The sequence below is a fragment of the Hemiscyllium ocellatum genome, chromosome 2 (assembly GCF_020745735.1).
Source record: "Hemiscyllium ocellatum isolate sHemOce1 chromosome 2, sHemOce1.pat.X.cur, whole genome shotgun sequence".
Lineage (NCBI taxonomy): Eukaryota > Metazoa > Chordata > Chondrichthyes > Orectolobiformes > Hemiscylliidae > Hemiscyllium > Hemiscyllium ocellatum.
Genome location: NC_083402.1, coordinates 118,919,298 through 118,945,376, shown reverse-complemented (window position 1 = coordinate 118,945,376; position 26,079 = coordinate 118,919,298). Strand labels below are relative to the sequence as shown.

The 26,079-nt window shown below is 38.9% G+C and overlaps 1 protein-coding gene across 2 annotated transcripts in view; it reads left to right on the top strand.

Annotated features, from left to right (window-relative positions):
• Positions 1 to 23,140, top strand: part of ecpas (Ecm29 proteasome adaptor and scaffold) — a 109,808-nt gene extending 86,668 nt beyond the window's left edge. For both annotated transcript variants that reach the window (XM_060839377.1, XM_060839385.1), the window contains exons 37-49: positions 603 to 692; positions 2,303 to 2,369; positions 2,859 to 2,950; positions 3,951 to 4,017; positions 6,339 to 6,530; positions 9,036 to 9,247; positions 10,051 to 10,094; positions 10,288 to 10,480; positions 14,675 to 14,807; positions 15,924 to 16,029; positions 16,137 to 16,225; positions 16,316 to 16,387; positions 20,771 to 23,140. In XM_060839377.1, coding sequence (XP_060695360.1) covers positions 603 to 692; positions 2,303 to 2,369; positions 2,859 to 2,950; positions 3,951 to 4,017; positions 6,339 to 6,530; positions 9,036 to 9,247; positions 10,051 to 10,094; positions 10,288 to 10,480; positions 14,675 to 14,807; positions 15,924 to 16,029; positions 16,137 to 16,225; positions 16,316 to 16,387; positions 20,771 to 20,910 — 1,497 coding nt within the window. In that variant the 3' untranslated portion in view covers positions 20,911 to 23,140. The remainder of the gene's footprint in view (positions 1 to 602; positions 693 to 2,302; positions 2,370 to 2,858; positions 2,951 to 3,950; positions 4,018 to 6,338; positions 6,531 to 9,035; positions 9,248 to 10,050; positions 10,095 to 10,287; positions 10,481 to 14,674; positions 14,808 to 15,923; positions 16,030 to 16,136; positions 16,226 to 16,315; positions 16,388 to 20,770) is intronic.
• The last annotated feature ends 2,939 nt before the right edge of the window (positions 23,141 to 26,079 follow it).

The following is a 26,079-nucleotide window of genomic DNA, read 5'->3' as shown; positions in this document are numbered from 1 at the left end:
ACAACCACTATCAGTCTCACTGGTCTATAATTCCTTCCTTTCTCTCTATCTCCTTTCTTTAATAAATTACATTAGTTTCCATCCAATCTGTAGGAAGCTTTTCAGTGCCTAAACAATCTTAGAAAATGTCAACCAATGGATCCGCTATTTCTCGGGCCACTTCCTTAAGGACTCTGGGATGTAGATTATCAGGCTGTGGGGATTTATCGGCCTTTGTTCTCATCAGTTTCTTCAATACCCTTTCTGTACTAATACAGATTTGCTTTACTTCCTTCCACTCATCAAACTGTGTTCTCCATTATTTCTGGTACATTATTAGTGTCCTCCTTTGTGAAGACAAAAGCAAAGTATGAATTTAGATCGTCAGCCATTTTCTTGTTCCTCATTATAAATTTCCTTGTTTCTGACTGTAAGAGATTTGCATTAGTTTTCACCAAATCTTGTCTTTACAAATCTTTATGACCTTACATGCTCTGTGACAATATTAACGTTACACTATGTATGCTGTCTACAAGATTAATAATTAAGACTTTATAATTTACAGCAGACAAAGTAAGAGTCTGTTTCCATTGTTGCCTGTGTCTTCCTTTTGTATATTATAGTGTCTCCAACATCTAGATGCTTCTGTTCTCAGAGAATTAGTCCCCAAGTTGTGCGAACTGCTGAGGAGTGGAGTTGGCCTTGGAACCAAAGTGAGTCCTAAAATACCACAAAAAAAATCATGCAACCAATATACTTGATCACACTTTTATGTTCATCTTATGCACACTTCTGCACCACTCTAGGTATCCCTCTTCATAAACTAGTGCATTCGGACTGCTGAGAAACCAACATCCTGCTTTTTGACTATCCATGCCTGTGAGATTTAGTGCCCTTAACTTTTCATTATGATGGGCTCATCAGCATTGTAGCAATGAAAAGGCTACTATCATTTACCTAGTACTTTAATGAAATTGTTCCTCTTTGCCTTCAGTGGAAATAATCAGCCACCCTGTGTAAATCCTAAACATAGAAAGTCTAAAATTTAAAACTTGAATTTGGATCATAGGAGAAGGTCATGTTGTCTACATATGAGCTCTCTGCAAGAATTACTGAGCTATTATCACTGTTTTGCCTTTTCTCCAGAACTCTGCAGTTATTTTTTTCTTCAGATAATTATCCAAATCTCTTTTGTATGCCACAATTCAATTAGCTACCTTCACACTCTCAGTCAACACACTTCAGATCATGATGTAATTTATTTTTCTCATGTCACCATTGCTTTTTCTGCCATTCTTAAAGTGCATCTTTTACTTCTCAAACCTTCTGTCAGAGAGAAATGTTTCACACTGTCTAAGTTGTTAAGACCATTGTGATTTTAAATGCCTATTAAAATCTCCTGTCAACCTTCTTTAAAGAGAATAATTGCATCTGCTCCAATCTGTCTTCACCTGTCAAGTCTGCTGCTCCCAGGACAATTCTCATAACCTTTACTGCACACTTCCTAATATGTTCACAAGCTTCGTAAAGTAAGATGCCTAGAATCAGATAGAATTAAAATAATTCCAGGTCTCTGTTGCATTGGCTGATTTCAGTTGGGTTAATGTTTGGTAAGAGCATTGCAATTGGTTCCAGTAACATTGTAGTTCAGTATTATTTAGTATGTAATCCCCGCTGAAAGGTGCACAAGTGATAAAATGCTGGAATGCCTCTTCCTCCACACTCTCTCCTACACGCCAAAGTGCCTCACATCTTTCCAAACACCATCTATTCAGGCTGATAAACAAAAAATGCTCATGAGTTAAATATTCAAGAATTACAAGTATCTGAGTAATTATCCATTGGGGTTGGTTAGCTCAGTTGGCTGAAAGGCTGGTTTGTGACATAAACGATGTTGATGCATGTGTTCAGTTCCCACACTGACTTGCGGTCATAGTGAAGCACTATCTTTGCCAACCTCTCCCGTTACCTGAGACGTGGTAAGCGTTAGATTAAGCCAGTGCCACCAGGCATCTTTCTATCTAATAAGAGGGAAGCCCTATGGTCCTTTAGGACTATGGCAACTTTGACTTTACCTTTACCTTTACCCAAACAAATGTTAACACCTTCAAATTGAGGCAGATAGGAACTTGAGAGAACTATATTAATGACCTGTTGAAGTAATTTTCTTCATTCCTAATGTAATTTTGGAGACTGTTGCTTTGTAATTATGTTTCTATGATGCCTTTGGTATCTTTGGTTAACTAAAATCATCAATTTATCACTTCAATGAATATGATCAAAATGGTAATCTTACTGTTTACTCTGCTGTTCTAATTTACAGGGAGGTTGTGCCCATGTGGTAGTTTTCTTGACAACCAAATATCCACAAGATTTAAATTCTTATGCAGGTTAGTATGTAGACTTATTACTGCATGAAGCTTATTTACTTTTAAGAGACCACTATATAAGGTCTCTAACAGTAAATATTTAACTTTTATCTGTTTTTCGTATTGAATTCCTGAAATCACAAATGAAAGCTATTTGGCCTAACATGCCTGTGCCAACTCTTTGAAAGAATCAACCAATTAGTTCCCTGCTCTTTCCCTGTCACAACAGCAAAACTTCCCATTCCAGGTATTCACTTCTTTTTGGAAGTTTCTATTGAATCCTTACAGCAGGCATTCCAGATTATCTATAGATGCCATTCCAAAGTCAAGTGATTACGTTAGTTATCACTTTTTTAAATGCTTCCTAAATACTTAAGTCAAAAAGAAATTGTTACAACAACAGGAAAGAAAATATGTCCCTCATAAAAAGGACAAAATAGTTAAATGAAATGGGAAAGTATTTGCTTTGTGTGATTCTATTGTAACATGGTCCTCTTTCATGGTTGACAGGTAAATTGATGAGTGCCCTGTTGTCGGGTTTAAATGATCGTAGCAGTGTCATAAGGAAAGCATATGCTGTGGCAATAGGTCATTTAGTTCGGGTAAGTATCTACAATATTTTAATGATACTAATAATGTGCACTTGGATGGTACACCATACAGAATTAAAATCAGTTGAGAGAGTCTAAAGCTTGCTCTCAAAGTTTGCTGATCTGTGTGACTAATAGTCAGAAACCGGAACCAAAGCAAACAGACCATTAGATTGTTTTACTTGTGCAACCTAATGTGAAGGAGCAAAGTCTTGTACAAATTTATTTAAATAGTTATTTTGGAAATCTGGGTCCAATATTGGTCCCCTCAAGTGCTGAGGAATGTAGAAGCAAAGTTCAAAAACTGATTCGCAGTTTAAAAGACTTAAATTATTCAGAATTATTTCTATTGCATCAGAAATCCTTCTAGAAATGTGTAGAATTTGGGATGATTTGATAACACCATGCAAAAATGTTAAAGGATTTGCCTGTATTCTTCTTAACCAGTTCCTCCAGATAAGTGGAGGGAGCCCAGAAGCAATGCAGTCACACGTTTATGTTACAAAATGGAAAGACAAGTTTTGACGTTAGACAGTTTAATCTGCTGTTCTAATTTACAGGGAGGTTGTGCCCATGTGGTAGTTTTTCTAACCCACCCTCTCACCCCCAGAGAATGTTGGACTAAGAGAACAAGTTGCTAGCTCATGTGATGAATGCAGAAGGTCTGGTCCTGTTTCTCACTAAATATTACAAAATGTCGATAAAACACCACGTTAATTGATCTGTGTGTTCCTGTGGACTCGTTTTGATTGCTTTATGTCAAAGAGGATCTTCCCAGATTGTTTTACTATTCTTGTCCAGATTGGCCTTGGGATTTATTTTCTTATCTCCCCAGGAGATCACAGGACTGATTTCAGGTGGAAAGGCATCCTTGTGGGATGGTTGCCTAATCATGACATTAGGTAGTTTGTGTGGTTGGCTTGATGCACTGCACTTTCTTTGCCTACCTGTCGATTTTGTATATTTGTATTTCATATGACTCTTATAATAATCCAGAACTATTATCTTACAGGCAGCACGGACTAATAGCACCGAAAAGCTATTTCAAAAACTCAGCACTTGGTATCTTGAAAAAGATGGTAAATATATATATATATGTATATCTCCTGTCAATATTTCTAATGGAGATTTCCTTGTAAATTTTGTACAGTCACAGTACATTGGAAACAAAAGCAGAAGTTGGTGGAAAAGCTCTGCAGATCTGGCGGCATTTATGCAGAGAAATCAGAGTTAACGTTTCGGCTCTAGTGATACTTCCTCAGAACAGTTGCATTGGTTTATCTTTGTCATCACTTTGCGCTCTTATAGAAATATTACTTTTAGAGTGCTTAGTTGCTTGTCAGGTTTTTCAATCATAAGTTCAGATTAGGCCAAATTGGGACCTAGTGATAGAGTGGTGCAGTTTAGTAGGAGGATTAGACTAAGATAAAAGAAGGTTTTAATAAACTTGTTCAATTATATGTAATCAGTAAATGCACTTCAATATCGATAAATGTGAGTGAATACATTCTGTTTGGAATAATAAGGAGATTACATGCACTGTGGACATTAATTAAATGGAGAAAAGGAAAGGAAGACGAGAGGTGCAGATTCACAAATCACAAAGTATGTTGAAAAGGTGAGGAATAAATATCCACTATTTCTAAAAATAGAACTATTTCAACTTTATAAAGTGAGTAAAGAAAAGCATTTGACAGATAGATACCTGGGCCTCTCAGGTATAATGAAAGCGTGAAAGACAATATGAAGCTAAGGAAATATTAGAACAAACATAAAAGTTTACACAAATAGATCATTACAGATTGCGAAATGTGAAGCTCCAAACCTGAGAGAAAAGGATTGAGATGGTGCTTTGACACCAGAACTTAACAGGCAAACTGAAGTACTTCCCTTCAATGCTCAATCTCGTACAAAACTAACACGTTGCTGAGGAGATGAAACACGAATTGCTTTAAATTGTATTAAAGCCTAATAAAGAGCTGTTACATTAAAAGTAACATTTAATTTTGTATAAGAAATTCTGTTTAGAAAATTGATCAGTAGCAACCCTCTAATGCTTTGTGTCTTGCACTCTGTTTATGATTGACCCTCATTGTTAACATCTGTTGAAACCAATGAAACATAACAACAAAATGGTTGCTAAGCTGAAATCAGACGTTTTTTTTAAAGCACGCAAATGGACTGCAGATAAAGAACGTATAGCAATTTTACATAATGTAACGGAAAAGGTTACTAAAGGATGTGCAGTTGATATGTACAAAGCATGTCAACTGATGTTTTATAATGTGCTACATGGTACACTTGAATTAAAGAGGCAGTGAGAGAATAGATTTACAATGGCTAAGAGACAACAAGCTGAAAGTAGTGGTGAGTGTTTTTTTTCAGATTTGTGGCGAGTCTGCTGTAGTTATTTGCAGATTATATAAAATGCAGAAATGTTGTAAAGAATGAGATTGGTAATGGTTTCAGGAGGATCAAACTAACTTGATGAAGTGGGCCAGGATATTAGTGAATACAACTTAACCCACAAGATTGTGCTATATTAGATTTTCATAGAAGGAATGAGAAGACGCCATCTAAAGGTAATGATTATGACTGTAGAGAGGATAGAGGAACAGAGACACAGGAGGCAAATGAACAGAAATTTCAACAGTAAGGCAAGTTGCTGTTTTAAAAATAAGTAATTCAGCCTTGACCTGATAAACCGAGGCATAGAATGTAAAAACAAGGACGTTATACTAAACCTTTATAAGTCATTGATTAAGTGCCACCTGAAACATTGTATCCAATTCTTGGTGATGTACTTGAGGAAGATGGCATAGACTTATAGAAGATCCTGAGGGGGTTTGCCAAGATGCGAACTTCAGTTACAGAGAAGCTTCTTATTAGGGAAGGGAAAGTGAAGGAGAGATTTATTAGGGGGTGCAGAGATAGTAAATAAGAAACTGTTTCCATTAGCAAGATTATTAATAATTAGATTTATGCTAACTGGCAAAAGATTCAAAGGGGAAACTTGGAAAAATATTTTTGCATAGACTAAGTAGTGGCTTATCAAAGGATGTGGAAGAATACAGAAGAGGAAATGTTGTACTACTGTGGGGAAACGTCAAGACAGTGGGACTAATTGGACATCTCTTTCAAAATACTGAGCACAAAAATGGACAGAATGTCCTCCCCCTGTGCTGTATTGTTCTGTGTTCTTTACCCTTTGCACTAGCACATTTCTGAAAAAAGAGGTAGCTTGAAAACGGCATATCTTTCAAAACTCCAAAAGAGATACAGCAAATATGAAGCAGACATGTATCTTTTGGGGGATCTGTAAGCATTTGTGGTTTAACCAAATAAAATCCATGGTCCAATTAACTGTTTTAAAGAATTAGAGTATCTTGTACATTTTCAGAGCAAGTCTATCGATCGGCATGTGCCCTGACAGCAAATGCTATTGCGTGTCACAGTCCTGATGTAATCAAACACCATGCAGCCGTTGCCTTGCCCCTAGCATTTCTTGGAATGCATGAAATCCCAGATGAAGATAAAGGAGAAACCAATGAGTCTGACCTCTGGACTGAAGTATGGCAAGAAAATGTACCTGGTAAAAAAACACTTAATTTGCACAAGTTTAAATCTGTTCGGTATATATCTTGTTTTTTAAACGCAGTATTAAGATTGCACTATTTTCAGAAGTATTCTTCAAATACTAAAGCAGACTGTGCCCATAAGCAACAAGATCTGGATAACAACCAGGTTTGGGCTGGTAAGTGAAAGGAAACATTTGAATCACACCAGTGTCAGGTACTGAGCAATTCAGACAAGAGATATTCTAATTATCTTCCCTTGACATTCAGTGACATTACCATCACTATCACCTCTACTTTTTCCACTGCCAAAATCCTAGAAACTATTATTGACCAGGGACTGAACTGGACCAACCAAATAAATAAAGTGACTTGCAGAGCAAATTAGAGGGTAGGAATTCTGTGTAGCAAGTCACAATTTATAAATTGTCTCGCCGACAAAGAAAATTTGTAACAGTTTTTAAGCTTCAAAAGAAAGTTTTTAAAAAGAGAACAATGAATACACAATTGGGTTATTAGCAAAATAAACATAACTGCAAGAGATAAACAGTTTGAATTTTTTAAATCTACAACTTCAGTTATTACCTGATCCTTTGTATCCATTGTTTGTTGTAACTTCTTGATCTTTCATGATTTATTGCTCATAAAAAAATCAACATTTTTACACTTCCCTATTCTCTACTTAATATTTTCTGCCCTTCCATAGCAAATTGTCTGTCTCTTCGCTCACATTTGAATGCCATTTGTGATTGACTTCTTTCTATCTTTATTATTTTCTCTCTCTTCTGTTCCCTTATCACAACTTTCATCCTTCTCCCAATCTCTCCCTCCTTTCAGCCCAGATAGGCTGTATCTGTTCATGAGTTCAGGACATAGCTGAGATCAGCATTTATTGCATAACCATTTTAACTTTGAGCAGGTAGTGTTGAGGTGCTTTATTAAACCACTGCAGTCGTGTGGTGCAAGCACACCCATATTGCTGATAGGAAGGGAGTTTCAGGATTTTGACCCAGCAATAGTAAAAAAAAAAGTGGTAAATTTCTTGACACTTGGAGGAGAACTAGCAGGTGATGATTCCAATCTGTCTACTCCTCTTGATCCAGCTAGTGGCAGTCAGATACTGCGGTTAAAGAAGCTGTTGCAAGTTTCTGCAGTGGGTCTCCTGGAGTGCGCACACACTACTGTCACAGCAATGGAAGGAGTGATTATTTATGGTGATCGAAGGGGTTCTGAACAAGGCTGCTTATGTCCTGGATGGCATGGAGCTTCACTTGTGTTGTTGGAGTTGCAAATAGGCAGCATTCTTTCACACTCCTGACTTATGCCTTACAGATAGTGGAAAGGCTTTCCGAGATAAGTTATTTATTTATTGCAGAATTGTCAGCTTCTGACCTGCTCTTGACGCCATAGGATTTTTTACGGCTGGTCCAGGTCAGTCTCTGGTCCATAGTGCTTCTCAGAATATTAGAAGTGATGGATTTGGTGATAGTGATCCCTTTGACTGTCAAGTGGAAATAACTAGATTCTCATTGGATAATGTCATTGCCATGAACTGAATGTTACTCGCTATTTAGAAACAAAATGTCGTCCAGGCCTTGCTACAAGCAAGGACAGACTTGGAGGGAAGGTCACTAATGAAACAACTGAAGATGGTTAAACCTAGGGCATTGCCCTGAGGAACTCCTGCAACAATATCCTGTGGTTAAGATGATTGACTTCCACCATCCTTCTTGCTAGCTATCACCACAACCAGTGGAGATTTCCCCTGACTTCGATTTAATCAGATTGCTTAATGTTACACTTGATGAAATGCTGCCTCAAAGACAAGAACAGTCATTCTAACCTCATGTTTTGTCTGCATTTGGAGAAAGGCTGTACTGAGGTTCAAAGCCTAGCAAAACACAAACTGGGCATCATAATAGGACTGTTGCTAAATATATGCTGCTTGATAGCTCTGTGGACAACACCTTGCGCTTCTTGGTTAATGATTAAGTGGAGACTGGGATCAGATTAGTTTTTTCCTGCTTTTCCTAAACAGGATATACTGTGAAATTTCTAGATATTGTTGAGTGGATTACAACATTTTTAACTGTATTGGAACAGCTTGGAAAGGGACGATGCTAGATCTGAAGTATAAATCTTCAGACAGAATCTAACCCGGGCCTAATCATTTTGTAATGTGTGGAGTGATTTGAATTGGATAAAGACTGGCATCTGTGTTGATAGTATCTTTGGAGAAGTCCAGGACGAATTCTTCACTTGGGACTACTAAGATGGTTTGCATTACTTCTTGTTTATTGTTTACTTAGAACATCAGACAGAGTGATGACAGACAAAAGGCAGCCAGAAGTATGATTATAGCTCTGCCTTTTGGCGTGTTTGCAGAAATATTGATTTTGCGTTTATCTGCACTTGATTGCCAAAACAGTGTGTCAGACTATACTTGGCTGCACTATTTTAGACAACCAGTTTTTATATTTATGATTTACCCTGACAGGTTGATACTTGTGTTTTGCTTGTAGGCAGTTTTGGTGGAATACGGCTGTACATGCAAGAATTGATTGCTATTACACAAAAGGCTCTGCAGTCTCAATCATGGAAGATGAAGGCACAAGGTGCTACTGCTATGGCATCCATTGCCAAACAACAGGCGGGCTCTTTGGTTCCACCGCACTTGGGACTGATATTGAATGCACTTTTACAAGGAATATCTGGTCGAACGTGGACAGGAAAGGTAGAACATCTCACTTAATGCTGCCTTATAGAATTTTATTTGAGAAAAGATCTCAAGTAGGTGTTACTTTGTAATTAAAATATTTTCTCTTGATTAAATTTGGTGTACCAATTTTTTACTCAAATCTCTTTCACTTCCTCTGTTTTATACAGTTTTTTATTGATGATTACAGAAAATATGTTCATGGGTGTAGAACCTCACAACTCTGAATTAGATTGCTGCCTAGTATCTGCCATTTAAAATATATATCCTGTTTAATTGCTGTTATGATAATGTGTAGCAGTGAGACTTTACTGTAGAGATTTGCAGCCCCATTGTCAAATGAGGAAAAGATCAAAGTTCTATACAGTACTTGTCAGATTCCATCTTAGAACTGTGTCCTTTCTGGGTACCTAGAAACAAGGACACTTCTTCCTATGCCAGGAGCAGTGTAGGGATGCATCATAAAGCTGACATCTAGTTATTAGCAAATAACTGGAGAAACTTGAACTTCTCAAACTAAAACGTAGTCAGAGAATTTCTTGAAGGAATATGAGATTGTTAAGGAAATGGAAAATGTAAACCTGGAATATTACTTCAAACTAAATTGCAGAACAAGGGAAAAGGTAGCTTTCATACTGAGCTTGCTATAGTGGGAGGATGTTAGGATGGGTGGATCAGGATGGATCGAAGGATGCCTTCATGTGAAGTTATCAACAATAAGGGTAAAGTCACTGAAAGAGCTATCATTGCTCAAGCAAACATTACTAGTACAGCAAAGCCAAAGGGGCAGAATTCCCTTAAGAATTTTTTTCTTCTTTCAGGAGGAACTACTGAAAGCTGTTGATAGTGTGGTGGCTGCATGCAGGTAAACATTAAGTAGGAATGCATTATGATTTATTTTGTTCATATTCTCTTATAATACATCAGTCAATAATATTTTAAAAACATAAGAATCATGAAAGGTAATATGTGCAGTTAGCTAAGACAATTTCTGTTCAAGGTTATCCAACCCATCTCCGCTGGAGCATTCTGTTTTACCTTATAAATTTTGTACCTAGTGCAGAGTTGCAGAAAACAGTGCCTGACCAGCCCAGCATAGATGCCATCCTTCAGGTCATGTTGAAAGAGTGTCACAAGGAAAATCTCCGGTACAAGATGCTTGCATTGAAGTGCACTGCCAACGTATTGCAAGCCACAAAAGAAGATCGTTTCAAAGATTTGGTGGATATTCTGTTTCCTGTTATTAAACAGGTAATTCTATTGAAATTGTGGAAATCCACAAATCTGGTGAGAGAACAGTAACCAGTGGTAGTGGTGAAAAGATCTGAAGGTTCGTAGTTTACGTGATTCTGAAGTTTATTTCTTAACTTTTTTGTTGGTTACTAAAGAGTAGGGTAGGTATTTTGTTTTTATATATTTTAAAAACATGTCATTCAGGGGAGTTGGTGCCATAGTGGCATTATTACTGAACTAGTAATCCAGAACCCCAGGCTAATGATCTGGGGACATGAATTCTGATACCATCGTGACAAATGATGAAATTTGAATTTGAATAAAAAGCTAGTCTAATGAAAAATCTCAAATTGTTTGCCATAAAAACCCATCTTTTATTATTATTCATTCACATGGACATTACTGGCCAGGCTGGAATTTATTGCCCAGAGGGCAGTTGAGAGTCGACCATATTGCTATGAGTCTATAGTCACGTGTAGGCCAGACTGCAAAAGGATGGCAGATTTCCTTCCCTAAAGGTCATTAAACACCCAGATAGATTTTTTTCTGACAATCGGCAACTGTTTCATGGTATTCGTTAGATTTATTTTTGAATTCACATTCTACCATTTTTCATGGTGGGATTTTAACCCATGGCCCCCAGAACATTACCTGGATTTCTAGATTAATAGTCTAGTGATAATGCCACTAGGCCATTGCCTCTTCTAATTGGTTCACTGTGCAATTAGACATGGGTAATAAATTTTGCGTTAACCAGTGCAACTTGCATTCCCTGACTGATTAAAACATTTATTTTATGCTGTGAAATTGAGAAATATTGTCCAAGGTATTAAATATAGTTTTGTTATTGAGAACAGCCAGTCTCTAAATGCATTGTCTTCGTAACATATCTGCATTTATTAATTTGAGTTAAACTAATAAGCAGGAGTGAGTGGGACCCAGGGAGATCATGAGGAAAGAGATCAGTCTGAGATTGGTACAGTTGGGAACAGCAGTGGGGCAGGCAAGAACAAAGTCGAGAACGAGGTAATACTGATAACTGCAGTTTAATTTATTTCAATGCAAGAGGCCTAGCAGGTAAGGTAGTTGAACTCAGGGCATGGTTTGGAACATGGGACTGGGGTATCATAGCTATTACAGAGACTGAAGGATGGACAGGATGGCAGCTTATGTTCCAGGTTATAGGTGCTATAGGAATGATTGAAAGGTGGAGCAAGAGAGGAGGGGAGTGGCATTTTTGATTAGGGATAACATTATAGCTGTACTTCAGGAGGATATTGGGGATGTGTCCAGGGAGGTTATTTGAGTGGAACTAAAAAATAAGGAAAGGATAATCACCTTATTGGGATTGTATATATATACCTCGCTGTAATCAGTGTGAACTTGAGAAACAAATTTGTAAGGATATCTCAGTTATGTGTAAGAATATTAGGGTGGTTGTGGTAAAGGATTTTAACTTCCCAAACACAAACTGGGACTGCCAAGTTAAGGACTGGAGGAATTTGTTTAGTGAGTACAAGAAAATTTTCTGATTCAGTATGTGGATGTACCTACTAGAGAAGGTGCAAAACTTGACCTACACTTGGGAAATAAGGCAGGGCAGGTGGCTGAGGTGTCAGTGGGGAGCATGTTGGGGCCAGTGACCATAATTCTAAAATAGTGATGGAAAAGGATAGATCAGATCTAAAAGTTGAAGTCCTGAATTGGGGGAAGACCAATTTTGACGTTATTTGGCAGGAACTTTCAAAAGTTGATTGGGGAACGGATGTTTACAGGTAAAGGCATGGGTGGAAAATGGGAAGCCTTCAGAAATGAGATATCGAGAGTCCAGAGACAGTATGTTCCTGTTATGGTGAAGGGCAAGGCTGGTAGGTGTAGGGAATGCTGGATGACTAGAGAAATTGAGGATTTGGTTAAGAACAAGAAAGAAACATATGTCAGGTATAGACAGGAGAGATAGAGTGAATCCTTGGAGTATAAAAGACAGTAGGTATATACTTAAGAGGGAAATCAGGAGGGCAAAATGGGGCCATGAGATAGCTTTGGCAAATAGAGCTAAGGAGAATCCAAAGCGATTGTACCAATATATTAAGGATAAAAGGGTAACTAGTGAGAGAATAGGGCCCCTCAAAGATCAGCAAGACTGCCTATGTGTGCAACCACAAGAGATGGGGGAGATATTAAATGAGATTTTTGCATTAGTATTTACTGTGGAAAAGGATATGGAAGATAGAAAATGTGAGGAAATAAATAGCAACATCTTGAAAAATGTCCATATTACAGAGGGGGTGGTGCTGGATGTCGTAAAAAGCACAAACGTGGCTAAATCTCTGGGAGGTGATTGCTGGGTGCCTTGCTGAGTTATTTGTGTCATCAATAGCCACTGGTGAGATGTCGGAAGACTGGAGTTTGGCTAACATGTGCCACTATTTAAGAAAGGTGGTAACAAAAGGTCAGGGAACTATGGACCGGTGAGCCTGACATGGGTAATGAGCACATTTTTGAAGGGAATTCTGAGGGACAGGATATACATGCATGTGGAAAGGCAAGGACTGATTAGGGACAGTCAACATGGCTTTGTGTGTGGGAAATTATCTCACAAGCTTGATTGAGTTTGATTAACAAAGAGGAATGTTGAGGGCAGATCAGTGGACGTGATCTGTTTGGACTTCACTAAAACGTTCCTCAAGGTTCCTCACAGTAGACAGGTTAGGAAGGTTAGATTACACAGAATAGGGCGAAGTAACTATTTGGATACAGAATTGGCTTAAAGGTAGAAGACAGAGGGTGGTGGTCAAGGGTTGCTTTTCAGATTGGAGGCTTGTGACCAGTGATGTGCCACAAGGATGTCCACTGCTTTTTGTAATTTATATAAATAATTTGGATATGAACATGGGAGGTATGGTTAGTAAGTTTGCAGACAAAAGATGTATTCTAATCACTTGAGTTCTGTTTTCTTTCATATCAAAGCCTTGTTTCCCTTCAAAAGTTTGTATTTATTAGAGATCCTAGTCCGTTTAGAAAGATATTGAGGCTGGGTTGTTAAATATATTCAAATCTTCGATTAATTGAAGTAAAGAGGAGCTGATGGATATTGCTGGCAGTAAAATTGAGTTGAGGCAAATATCAGACCAGCTATGACCTATTTGAATGTAGACAAGCAGGAGGCTGGAAGAACACCTGTTTGGCCTGTTTCCACACTGTAAGTAATCTAATGTAAACATAGCATGCCAGGTAGCATCAGGAGTTGATGACGTCAATGTTTCATGTGTAACCCTACTTTAGGACTGGGGTTGGGTGTTAGGGGAGCTGCAGATAAAGGGGATGGCGGTGGTAAAGTGGGCATGGGTGAACACAGGCAGAGGGCACATTCTTGTTGGTCAGTGGGAGGAATGAATCCGATAGGTGGCTGGGAGGAGTGGAAGGGAGGGGGGGGTGTGCTGGGAAGGGAATTGGGGGAAGGGAAGAGAGGTTATTTGAAATTGGAGAATTCAGTGTTGAGTCCTCCGAGCTATGGTTTTGTTGTTTGGTTCGATGTAGCAATGGAAGAGGCCGAGGATGGTCATGTCAGAAAGGGAGTGGGAAGGGTAATTAAAATGGATGTAGGTAGTCAGGTCAGCCCCTGGGGGCCCAGCTGAGATGCTCAACAAAATGTGCCCTAAGTTTATGTTTAGTCTCCCTGATGTAGAGAAGACTATATCAGGAGCACTAGGTTGGAAGAGAGGCAAGTGAACCTCTGTCTCACCTGGAAGGACTCTTTGGGGCCCTAGATGAAGGTGAGGGGGTGGAGTAGTGGCAGGTTTTGCACCTTTTCTGGTTGCGGGGGAAGGTACCTGGGGTTCACAGGGGTGGTGAGGAGAGAGGCACAAACCAAGGACTGTCAAAGGGAGCAGTCCTTGCGGAAGACAAAGAGAGGTGGGGAGGGGAAGATGTTCTTTGTGGTGGAGTCTAGTTAGAGTTGAAGTGTTTACAGATGATGTATTGGATGCAGAGACTGTTGAGGTGGTAGGTGAGGGCAATGGGTTTCTGTCTTTATTGCATTTGGAGTTGGGGTGTTTAGAGCAGTGGACCGGGAAGTGGAAATGGTGTGGTGCAGACTGTACCGTTTAATCTATGACCTATTTGAAAGGCAGAAAAGTCTCGAGAGGCTAAATAATCTGCGCTTGCTGCTGTTTCCTATATTCTTAAGGTGAAATTTTCCTTTTCTTACAGAGTACAGCAGCTGGATCTTCCAGGGAAGATGATCATGAAGAGGAGGAGAAAGAAAAGGAGCTACGAATGGAGTATCTGCTTTGTGCTTTTGAAACTCTTGGAAAAGCATGGCCTAGCACTCCAGAAACACAAGGTAGGATTTAACAAAAAAAAATGCTCATTCCCAAATTATGCATGTATACATTAGGAGCAGGGTGGTTCCTTATCCTCCATTTGCTAAGATTGTGACTGATCTGATTGCAGTCAGATCTAACCTGCATTCTTATAAACTTTTAATATTTTAAATAGATGAATTGGTTACACTTTTGTGCTGTTCATGGGCAACAGCACAATTAGAGCATTTACTATTTGTCATAGTTATCAGTCTTGTGTTCTTTGAAGATGCATGGTGAATAAAAAGGCTATTGAGTTGCTACTTTTCTATAACTTTTGTTAATGTTTTGCTTCAAATTATTTTATTGAAAATTGCCTCAGTGGTTAGCACTGCAGCCTCACAGCGCCAGGGACCTGGGTTCGATTCCAGACACAGCCGACTGTCTGTGTGGAGTTTGCACATTCTCCCCGTGTCAGTGTGGGTTTCCTCCCACATTCCAAAGATGTGCAGGTTAGGTGAATTGGCCATGCTAAATTGCCTATAGTGTTAGGTGCATTAGTCAGGGGAAAATGTAGGGGAATGGATCTGGGTGGGTTTCTCTTTGGAGAGTCATTGTTTCCGCACTGTAGGGAATCTAATCTAATCTAATCATAAGAAATTTCCAATTTAATTGTATCGTCCTGTCAGTATTTCTATGATGCACTGATTTGAAGTCAGGACTGTATAAAAATCAGTAACTCGCAAGCAGTAGTCTCTCTTTGCTTGTCAAATGCCTCCAGGCCTTGTTATTTAAGGCCTTGCTATTTAAATAAATAAAACAGCGAATATATATAAAAAAGAACGAAGTTTGTCTCTTGAAAATGGAATCTGAACAATGGTCTAATAATCTCCATCATTTAACTCCACATCAACTAAAGACATTACTTCATCTTGGTGGGTATGTAATATCATAGGAAAAGCACCTGGTTAGTAAATACCTTTTTGCCCAAAATCTTCCATAATTTTTTTCAAGCACAGTTCATTGTGGGTTACTGCAGATTTTCAGTCCCTTACAGTAATAGTGCGATAACACCCTGAATAATTGCTAAAGTGCATTAAAGTTTAGTTTGAGCAATATTTGTGATATGTTAATAAAAATATTTTTCTTTTCTGCAGCTCAGTACCGTTTAGAGATGTGTCAATTAATGTGTGAAAGACTAAAGTTGAGTACATGGAAAGTTCAACTTGGTGTACTTCAAGCCATGAACTCCTACTTTCAAGGGTAAAATAAATACATCTTTTTGAGCATGCAGTTTTGTCATTCAATTTTTAAGAACCCCATTGACGAACCACTTTTAAAAAATCAATAACCAAGCCATGTCCCTGCAGCTTATTGCTTCTAGGCCAAGACAACAGAGACGCCAGTGCATTGACTGAAATTCTGAAAGATACTTGCTCAGCACTCACATTTCCACTAGGTATGTTCACACAAAAGCAGATAACTTGCAAGATTCAAGCAAACGTTTTAACAAAATGTTTCAGGTCTTTAAGTTTTCCCTTTTTTCCAGAAAACAAGAGTTACTCGTCAGTAAGGGCAGAAGCTTTATCGATATTGGAACTTCTATTTAAACAGCTGGATGGTAAGCATTTTATAATTATTTATCCAACAATATAAGATGATCATTGCCTGGAATAGGCTTTGGCAAATTAAAAATTACTTGTGCTTCTTGGCCAGATTTTTCATTTGATGTAATTGTCACCTATTGCCAATCTCTAATAACCCTTGAGAGAAGATGATTGTTAGCTACCTTCTAACTTAGTATTTCAGCTGTGTATGGGTGGCATAATGGACGGCACGGTGGCACAGTGGTTAGCACTGTTGCCTCACAGCACCAGAGACCTGGGTTCAATTCCCGCCTCAGGCGACTGTCTGTGTGGAGTTTGCACATTCTCCCCATGTCTGTGTGGGTTTCCTCTGGGTGCTCTGATTTCCTCCCACAGTCCAAAAATATGCAGGTTAGGTGAATTGGCTATGCTAAATTGCCCGTAGTGGAAGGTGAAGGGGCAAAATGTAGGGGAATGGCTCTGGATGGGTTGCACTTCGGCGGGTTGGAGTGGACTTGTTGGGCCAAAGGGCCTGTTTCCACACTGTAAGTAATCTAATCTAATCTAAAAAAGTTGCACCATATCAAAAAGCAGTTAAGAGTAACCCACAGTTCTTTGGGTCTGGAGTCACATGTAGGCCAGACTGGGTAAGGTGGCAGATTTAAGGATGATATCGGGGCAGTAGTGAGAGATGATATAGGTTCTACAGACAAATGGTTGTATACATTGAGGTGGAAATTAGAAATTTTAACATGAAAATGTCACTGATAGGCATAATGTATAGGCCACCAATTAATAACATCACATTGGGGCAGGCAATGAACAAAGAAATAACTAATGCCTGTAAAAATGGTACGGCAGTTATCATAGATTTTAATCTACACATCAATAGGTTGAACCAGGTTGATCAAGGCAGCCTTGAGGAGGAGTTCATTGAATTGTAATTATTTAAGTTTTTGCCTCCTTTTCTGAGGAAGGATGCTGTTGCTCTCAAGGGAGTGCAGCGAAGGTTTACCAGGCTGGTTCCAGGGATGGCGGGACTGACGTATGAGGAGAGATTGACTTGTTTAGAATTGTTTATGCTGGAGTTCAGACAAGTGAGACATAAAATTCTAACAGAATTAGACAGGGTAAATGCAGGGATGATGGTTCCGATATTTGGTGCGTCCACAACCAGGGGTCACAATCTGAGGATTTGGGTGGGACGATTTCGGAGGGAGATGAAGAGATATTCCTTCACCCAAAGAGTGGTGGGACTGTGGAATTCATTGCCACAGGAAGTAGTTGATGCCAAGACATTGAATGTATTCAAGGGCGGCTAGATACAGCACTTGGGGTGAATGAAATCAAAGATTATGGGGAGAAAGCAGGATTAGGCTATTGAGTTGGACAATCAGCTATTCGTGATGAATGGCGGAGCAGGCTTGAAGGGCCGAATGGCCTCCAACCTGTTTCTTTCTTCTATGTTTCTATTAATGCATCACAATAAACAAATGAGGGAACAAGCTGTTCTAGATCTGATCCTGTGTAATGAGACAGGAATAATAATGATCTTATAGTTAGGGATCCTCTGAGAAAGAGCAATCACAGTATGGTTGAATTTAGAATACAGATGGAAAATCAGAAGATAAAATCCTGTGCTTAAACAAAGGCGGCTACAATAGGATGAGGGAAAAGTTGGCTAAAGTAGACTGGAATAAAGTCTTCATGGGAGGGCTGTTGAGAAACAATTTTTTCAAAATGCTCATCAACAATATATACCAAAGAAAAGGAAGGACTGTAGGAGAAGGGGCAATCAGTCATGGATGTCTAAGGAAATAAGGTAAACTATCAAACTAAAAGATAAGGTATACAGAGTGGCAAAGACCAGTGGGAAACTAGAAGATTGGGAAAACTTTGGAAGTCAACAGAAAGCCACAATAAAAGCTATAAAGGAAAGTAAGATAGATTATGAGAATAAACTGGCTCAGAATATAAAGACACGTAGCAAACGTTTATATAAATATCTAAAATGAAAAAGAGTGACTAAGGTAAACATTGGTCCTTCAGAGGATGAGAAAGAGGATTTAATAATGGGAAATGAGGAAATAGCTGAGGCATTGAACAAGTGGAGGACACAAATATTGATTGATGACAAGGAGATTAAGGTAGGTGAGGATCTAGAAACGATCATTATCGAGAAAGAGATAGTGTTGAGCAAGCTAATGAAGCCAAAGGTAGACAAGATCCCTTGCTCTAATGGAATGCATCCCAAATTCCTGAAAGAAATGGCGGGAGAAATAGCAAACACCCTCGTGGTAATTTTCCAAATTTCACTGGACTCTGGGACAGTTCCATCAGATTGGAAAGAAGCAAATGTGATGCCACTGTTGAAAAAAGGAGGCAAAAGATGGGGAATTATAAGCTGGTTAGCTTAACTTCTGTAGTGGGAAAAATGCTTGAATCTATCATCAAGGAAGCAATAGCAAGATATCTCGATAGAAATTGTCCTGTTGTGCAGAAGCAGCATGGTTTATGAAAGGCAGGTCATGTGTAACTAATTTACTGGAATTCTATGAAGACAATACGAGCAGTGACCCACTGAATGTAGTTTATCTAGATTTCCAAAAGCCATTCAACAAGGTGCTGCACAAAAGGTTGCTGCAAAAGATAAAGGTGCAGGGTGTTATTGTATTAGCATAGATAGAGGATTGGTTAAGTAATAGGAAGCAAAGAGTGGGGATGAATGAGTACTTTTCTAGTTGGCGATCAGTGACTACCGGAGTGCCTCAGGGATCAGTGTTGGAGCTGCAATTGTTTACAGTTTACATAAATGATTTGGAGTTGGGGACCACGCATAGTGTGTCAAAATTTGCAGATGACATTAAGATGAGTGGTAGAGCAAAGTGCCAACAACTCTGAAAGTTTGCAGAGGGATATAGATAGTTTAAGTGAGTGGGCAAAGGTCTGGCAGATGAAGTACAATGTTGATAAATGTGAAGTAATCCATTTTGGTAGGAATAACAGTAAAAAGGATAATTATTTGAATGGTAAAAGAAATTGCAGCATGCTGCTGTGCAGAAGGACCTCTGTCCTTGTGCGTGGATCGCAGAAAGTTGGTTTGCAGGTGCAGCAGGTAATTAAGGAAGGCAAATGGAATTTTGTTTTTCATTGCTAGATGGATTGAGTTTAAAAGAGGGAGTTGAAGAGTGTGGTGCTGGAAAAGCACAGCCAGTCAAGCAGCATCCAAGAATCAGGAGAATTGACATATTGGGCATAAGCCCTTCGTCAAGAAAGTTTAAAGGAAGAAGGTTATATTACAGCTGTGGCAGGTGCTGCCGAGGCCATTCCTGGACTACTGCGTACAATTTTGGTCTCCTTATTTGAGAAAGGATGGTTAACTAGTACAGAGGGAGGTAGAGGAGATTCACTAGGTTGATTCTGGAGTTCAAAGGGTTGGCTTATGAGGAGAGACTGAGTGGACTGGGATTATCTTCATTGGAATTTAGAAGAATGAGGGGAATCTTGTAGAAATATATGAAAGATAAAAGCAGGGATGTTGTTTCCATTGGTGTGCAAAACTCGAACAAGAGGGCGTAGCTTCAACATTTGGGGAAGCAGATTTAGGATTAAATTGAGGAGGAACGTCTTTACCCAAAGAGTTATGAATCTGTGGAATTTCCTGCCCAGTTTATCTACACTTAATAGACTAAGTACAGGACAATATTTTTCCAAAACTTTTTCAATAATTTCTCTTGTCCCCATAACAGGATGCACTTCAGCATTGCCAGAAGGAACTTTCTATTGTCTGAAAGTGTAAGAATACCAGTTTGTGTGGTTCCGATTAATCACGTTTGAATCAGCATTAGTAGCTCCACAAAAGCTCCATTAGATAGTTGGAAATTACCTTTGTAATTTTATATACAAATCCTATCTTTATTACCAAAGAAATTTTTTTTTAATGTAGTCGCTGTTGTAGGAAACATGGCAGTCAAAATGCACAAAGCAGGCTCCCATCGATATCAATTTGAGATGGCCAGATAATTTGGTTTTTGTGATAACCAGGTAATCTGAATTTTGTTCGGATATTGATTGAGAGATACCCCAATGCAAGAGGGATAACTCTGTTGCACGTCTTTGAAATACTGTAACAAGTACTTTTGCATCCACCTAAACAGACAGATGGAATCTCAATTTAATGTCTCATCTAAAAGGTGGCATTTTCAGCAACACAGCACACTGAGTACTACACTCCCAAGTGTCAGCTTTGATTTCTGCGTTCAAGCCTTGGACTGGGGCTTGAACCCAAGACCCTATGATTCAGAGGCAAAAGTGCCAGTGAATCAAGATCTACAATAGTATCCTTGATATCTTCTGTAAGTGCCATAAGTCATATGTTGTGTCACAGTTTGCTTGCTAAAATCTAATTAATTTTGCAGAAACAAATCAGTGGGCAACTTTGACATCAGAGAAGAGAGCCATCATTCTTAAGTCCCTAACCAGTATGGAATCAGACAAAAGGCCAGAACTGAAAGACAAGGCCTTGGGCCTTAAAAAGCATCTTGCAAATCTCCCATAAACCTGCTGTGATCCTTGTTCTGCAACAGAATGACTTCACCTGAGGATTTGACAACCCAAAATCTGGCTGTCCTGTCTGGATCTACCAATCTAAAGTGTTGCTTCTGGTGTTGTCGGGTTATCCTGTTCAGAGTGTAAAATGGATGCTGTACCTGCTGTTCAGAAGAATGGAGAGAGTAGTGAATCCCTTTCCAGATTTGGGTTTACGGTATAGGGGTATATTCATTTAAGTCACATTTTGCAGACTCTCATTTTTGCACAAGATGCGAGTTATCCCTGCGTTTTGTCATCTTCAGTAAAGCAGGAAAATGCAGAAGCTGAGAAAGGATATAATCATGGAACAGCTAGTTAATGCATGTGTCAAATAGTGGTTCAAAACTGGGGGCAAGGTGCATGTATCTGCACCAAAACAAATTCTGTTGAAAATAGTTGGGTTTGGTTAGTACCAGATCTGGTAAAGCTAGATGTTAATCTAATGAATTGCCACATGAAGACATGTAAATTATATTAAATTATAAATCATCCAGCACACTGCTGTCATAGGTGCATTGTTCCTCTATCCTTTGTCATTGAATGCTGCCATTGAAATGGTGTTTCTAACATGTTAAATGTGTTTAAAGCTGTATATTTTTCCTGTCAGTCACCTACATGCAGTACACTCTGAAATGCAATCCAGACATTAACTCTTAGTGGTAATTCCAGCTCTTGTTGGTGTTGCCAGCATTTTGTTCCTGTTCAACTGAATTAAAGTTTTGCATAACTTATTTCATGCCTGCATTTCATTCAGACCTTTTTTATTGAGTTACATTTCTACATAATTTGATTATTGGGAAGTTATTAATGAATGACTTGTTGATATACCACCATTACTGCCATGTAGAATTTATCCATTTCGCCATTAACTTGTGAAAAGGAAGCAGTGTCAACTATGAATCCTGCATTCATCATGTGCTTCACACTTGAGTCAGGGACAAAACATCCACTGCATGTGAAGTGTTCTGTTGTGCTTGTAATTCTAGCAAAGCCAATAATTTCTTCAAACATATAACTGACTATCAAGATCACATGTATATCCTTAAAGCTAACCTTTACTACATTTGTGTCACAAATTGAAAATTAATTATTTGTATTGATTAAATGAATTTGAGATTGTTCATTTTACTATTTAGATTATAACCTGGATTCTTTCAGCCTTTCCTTTCAATTTTTTTAGTTGCTTGCTATAAAATTTAAAATGCTGTAAATTGATCTTTCAAACTATAAACTCAACATTCTGGACTCTTTCTTTTAAACTCAATCCTATGTAAAACAGCCTTAAAGGATTCCACCAAATGACACAGCTAGTGCAAGGAGCCCTCCCAACTTGTCATCAGTCTTCTGTAATCCAGAATGGTGATGTTCATCTTTCATGAGACAAGAATCCTGTATAGATGTGTCAGATATAGATCAGAAGAAAGTGATGAGTAATTATTCTCATTTCCAACAATACATGTTATTTAAACTACAAGATGTAGTGAATGCTTCTGTAGATCATATGCACTTTTACAGGAAATAAGGGAATTAATGAATAACAATTTCAAATGTATTAACATTTTTGCCAAATGGTAGAACGCACCCTAGCTGAGCTCAAGGGTTTGATATCAGTGCCTGTTGGTTATTCAGATCCTCCAACCCCTAATTAATTTTAGTTAGGTCCTGGCTAAGCGGTTTCAATTTAACATCTTCCAGAAGAGGCAATGATTGTTCAGTTCCTTGAGTTGTGCTTCATAATTCAACGCTAATGTGGGTTGGTGAGGGATCTGCAATGGCGAGTTTAAAACTTTAAAAATTCAATAAATAAAAGGTGGTCTTTGTTTGAACTGTAGTTATTGATCTAGCTGTATAAAAATATAGACTTGTAATTGATATTGGGTTGTACTTAATGTTGTATGGTACTGTACATGGCAATTTGTTTACTGAATGAAATGTCACTTAAGATTATCTGCGTTTTAGAATTCTTGATTGTTTTGATCTAAACTCAATGTCTTGTGATCAGAAGAGAGATTGGTGTGAACAGGCCAGCCACAGCCAAGGAGAATGTGGCCTTCCTCGAGTTTTCTACAAGAACGATTGCACTATTTTACTAACTTTGAACACTGTTACCTTGCTCTTTGTGGGCATTGACTTGCTGCTGCAGCCATTCACTGGTGAAGCTTTGTAATGAAAATTAAATCTGCTTTGTTTGACTGTCACCATGTTCTCGACATAATTTCTTTTTTGCAAGAGAAATTGCAACTTGAATTGGTCAACACATGAGAGAAAAAGATTTTAGTTTCAAAACACCCTGATACATGATTAAAAATTAATTTTGAACTGATCGTGCCCCTGCAGTACACATTAATTTACTCCAGTCAGAATTAGCTACTCCAGCCACTAATGCCAGTTTAATTCTGAAACTAAAAGATTTGGAAGGAATTTTGACTCCTGTGACAATCTCATTCGAATTTGTGACACCTGTAGCGTATGCTTGATTGAACACAGTTATAATGTATATTCTACCTATAAGAGGGTTTCGTAAATATTAGGTATTCAGTGCATCAGTAAGTGATTTAGGATTTAAGTATTGAGAGAAAATACTTCTGGTTCTTTTGAAAGAATGTCCGATGGAATTGTCCTCACATGATGTGTATAATAAAGTTTTGTTTGGGTTTTCCATGGAACCTTGCTTATGGGTAAGGAGAAATGAAAACAGGCACTTTAAGATTGCCAAAATCAATAAATGCTGTTGTGCTGATGTTCTTTTATTTGGTTTTTGAATCTTCAGTTGCCAAGATGCGTAACTGTGTAATTCTGTAAATGTTTATGCTGTCACTAATTAGACACATGCTAATTTAACTGTAGTTAAAATAAAAACTCAAAGCTGTGGGCAATTTATGCCAACAATTGTGTATAGGCCATTCACTTTAGATGGGATATGTTTGATTCTTTCCCATTTTTCCTCAATTTTTAAAAAATACAGCAGCATTGCACTGAGACTGAATGTGTAGTGACAGCAGCAACAGTTGGTACTTCAAGAGTATAGACTGTGCTGGATGAGAATTCTTCTTTGATGAAATGTACTCAAGCACATTCTCCACAAAAACAAATTGCTGGTGAAACTCAGCAGGTCTGGCACTATCTGTGGGGTGGGGGAGTCCAGAACTAGAGGGCATAAGTTTAGAGTGAGGGGGGGGGGGGGAAAGATATAAAAGAGACCTAGGAGGCAACTTTTTCACACATAGGGTGGTACATGTATGGAATGAGCTGTCAGAGGAAGTGGTAGAGGCCTGTACAATTGCAACATTTAAGAGGCATTTGGATGGGTATATGAATAGGAAGGGTTTGGAGGGATATGGGCCAGGTGCTGGCAGGTGAGACTAGGTTGGGTTGGGCTATCTGGTCGGCATGGACGGGTTTGACCAAAGGGCCTGTTTCCATGCTGTACATCTCTATGACTCTTAAATGTGGTGACTCTTGATACTCTGAAGAAATCTGCAAATTCTAAATGTAATTCTGCTTTCTCCCCAAAGATACTACCAGACCTGATGGGTTTTGCCAGCAATTCCTGGTTTTGTTTCAGATGTCTAGCATCTGCAGTTCTTTTTCACATTCTCAACAAGACCTGTGTAGTAACCTATCGAAGTTTGAATGGCCTTTTGTCACCCAGTGTCACTAAAGATTGATCCTCTGAAGGAATGGATTTATTTGAGTAATCACAATTGGTGTGAATGATGTTATCTTCAAACTTCTAGGACTATTCTCAGTGATAATCTCAAAATAGTCCAATTACAACTGTATGATTGGAATCAGTTCCTGCCTGGACATGTTACTATTTAAAATGTTTGACGTGCTGACCTCTTTGGGAATTATCCAGGAAGATTCAACATCCAGTGGACAATTCTATGACTCTCTGAACGTTTGCAACTCCCGAGTTGGAGACGGAGACTTTGGATAGACTCAATATACTCATCTGAATAGCTCTCCAAGAAATATGAGACTAATAATTAGTCCAAGTACTAAATTGATACCACTACAACCCCATCCTCCTCCCCATCAATTCCAGCGACCCAGAACTGACACACCCAACCATCAACTGAGACCCCACTTCCGTTCTGACTCTGCAATCCCCCCCAATTCCTATCCAGGTACAACCTCACCCGCTGTGCCCTTCACCCAGCCATCCGCATATTACCATTCAGTCATTAACATGATGTGCTGTAACACAGGAAGGTATCTTGACTCCCTCCCTCCTCAGCTTTACTGGGATCGGCAGGAGGGCATGGAGCGCTCCCTTTCTGCAGAAACTTCGTTCAGAATCGGTTGGTTCAGGAAAATGTCTGCACCAATCCCACAATGATTGCTGCTTCTCAAAAGCTTCAAGCTGGTGTTTAAACTCCTCAGGAGCCTCTTTTGACCCTTCGTTCAGCTCAATGAGTTATGCCCTTGTCCATGTTAACCTAGTTTCACCATCAATGCATTTTTTTTTTGTTTCAACACTCTTTGATAAATAATCTTACAAAGAACAAAGAAAATTTACAGCCCAGGAACAGGCCCTTCAGCCCTCCAAGCCTGAGCCGATCCAAATGTACTGTCTAAACCTGTCAGTCCATTTCGAAGCATCTGTATCCCTCTGCTCCCAACCTTCTCATGCTATTGTCCCGATGCATCTTAAATGAATCTATAGTGCCTGCCACCTCTACCACCTCTGCTGGCAATGTGTTCCAAACGCCCCACCACCCTCTGTGTGAAGTACTTACAACGTGTACCCCCCTTAAACTTTCCACTTCTCACCTTGAATGCGTGACCTCTCGTTGAATCCTTCACCCGGGGTAAAAGCTTGTTCCTATCCATCCTGTCTATACCCTTCATGATTTTGTAAACCTCAATCAGGTCCCCCCACCTCTTTTTTTTTCTAGTGAAAATAAACCTAACCTACTCAACCTTTCTTCATAGCTAGCACCTTCCATACCAGGCAACATCCTCATAAACCTCTGCACCCTCTCCAAAGCTTCCACATCTTTTTGGTAATGTGGTGCCCAGAACTGTAGACAGTATTCTAAATGCGACTGAACTGATGTCTTGTACAATTTTAACATGACTTGCCAGCTCTTATACTCAATATCCCATCCAATGAAGGCAAGCATACTATATG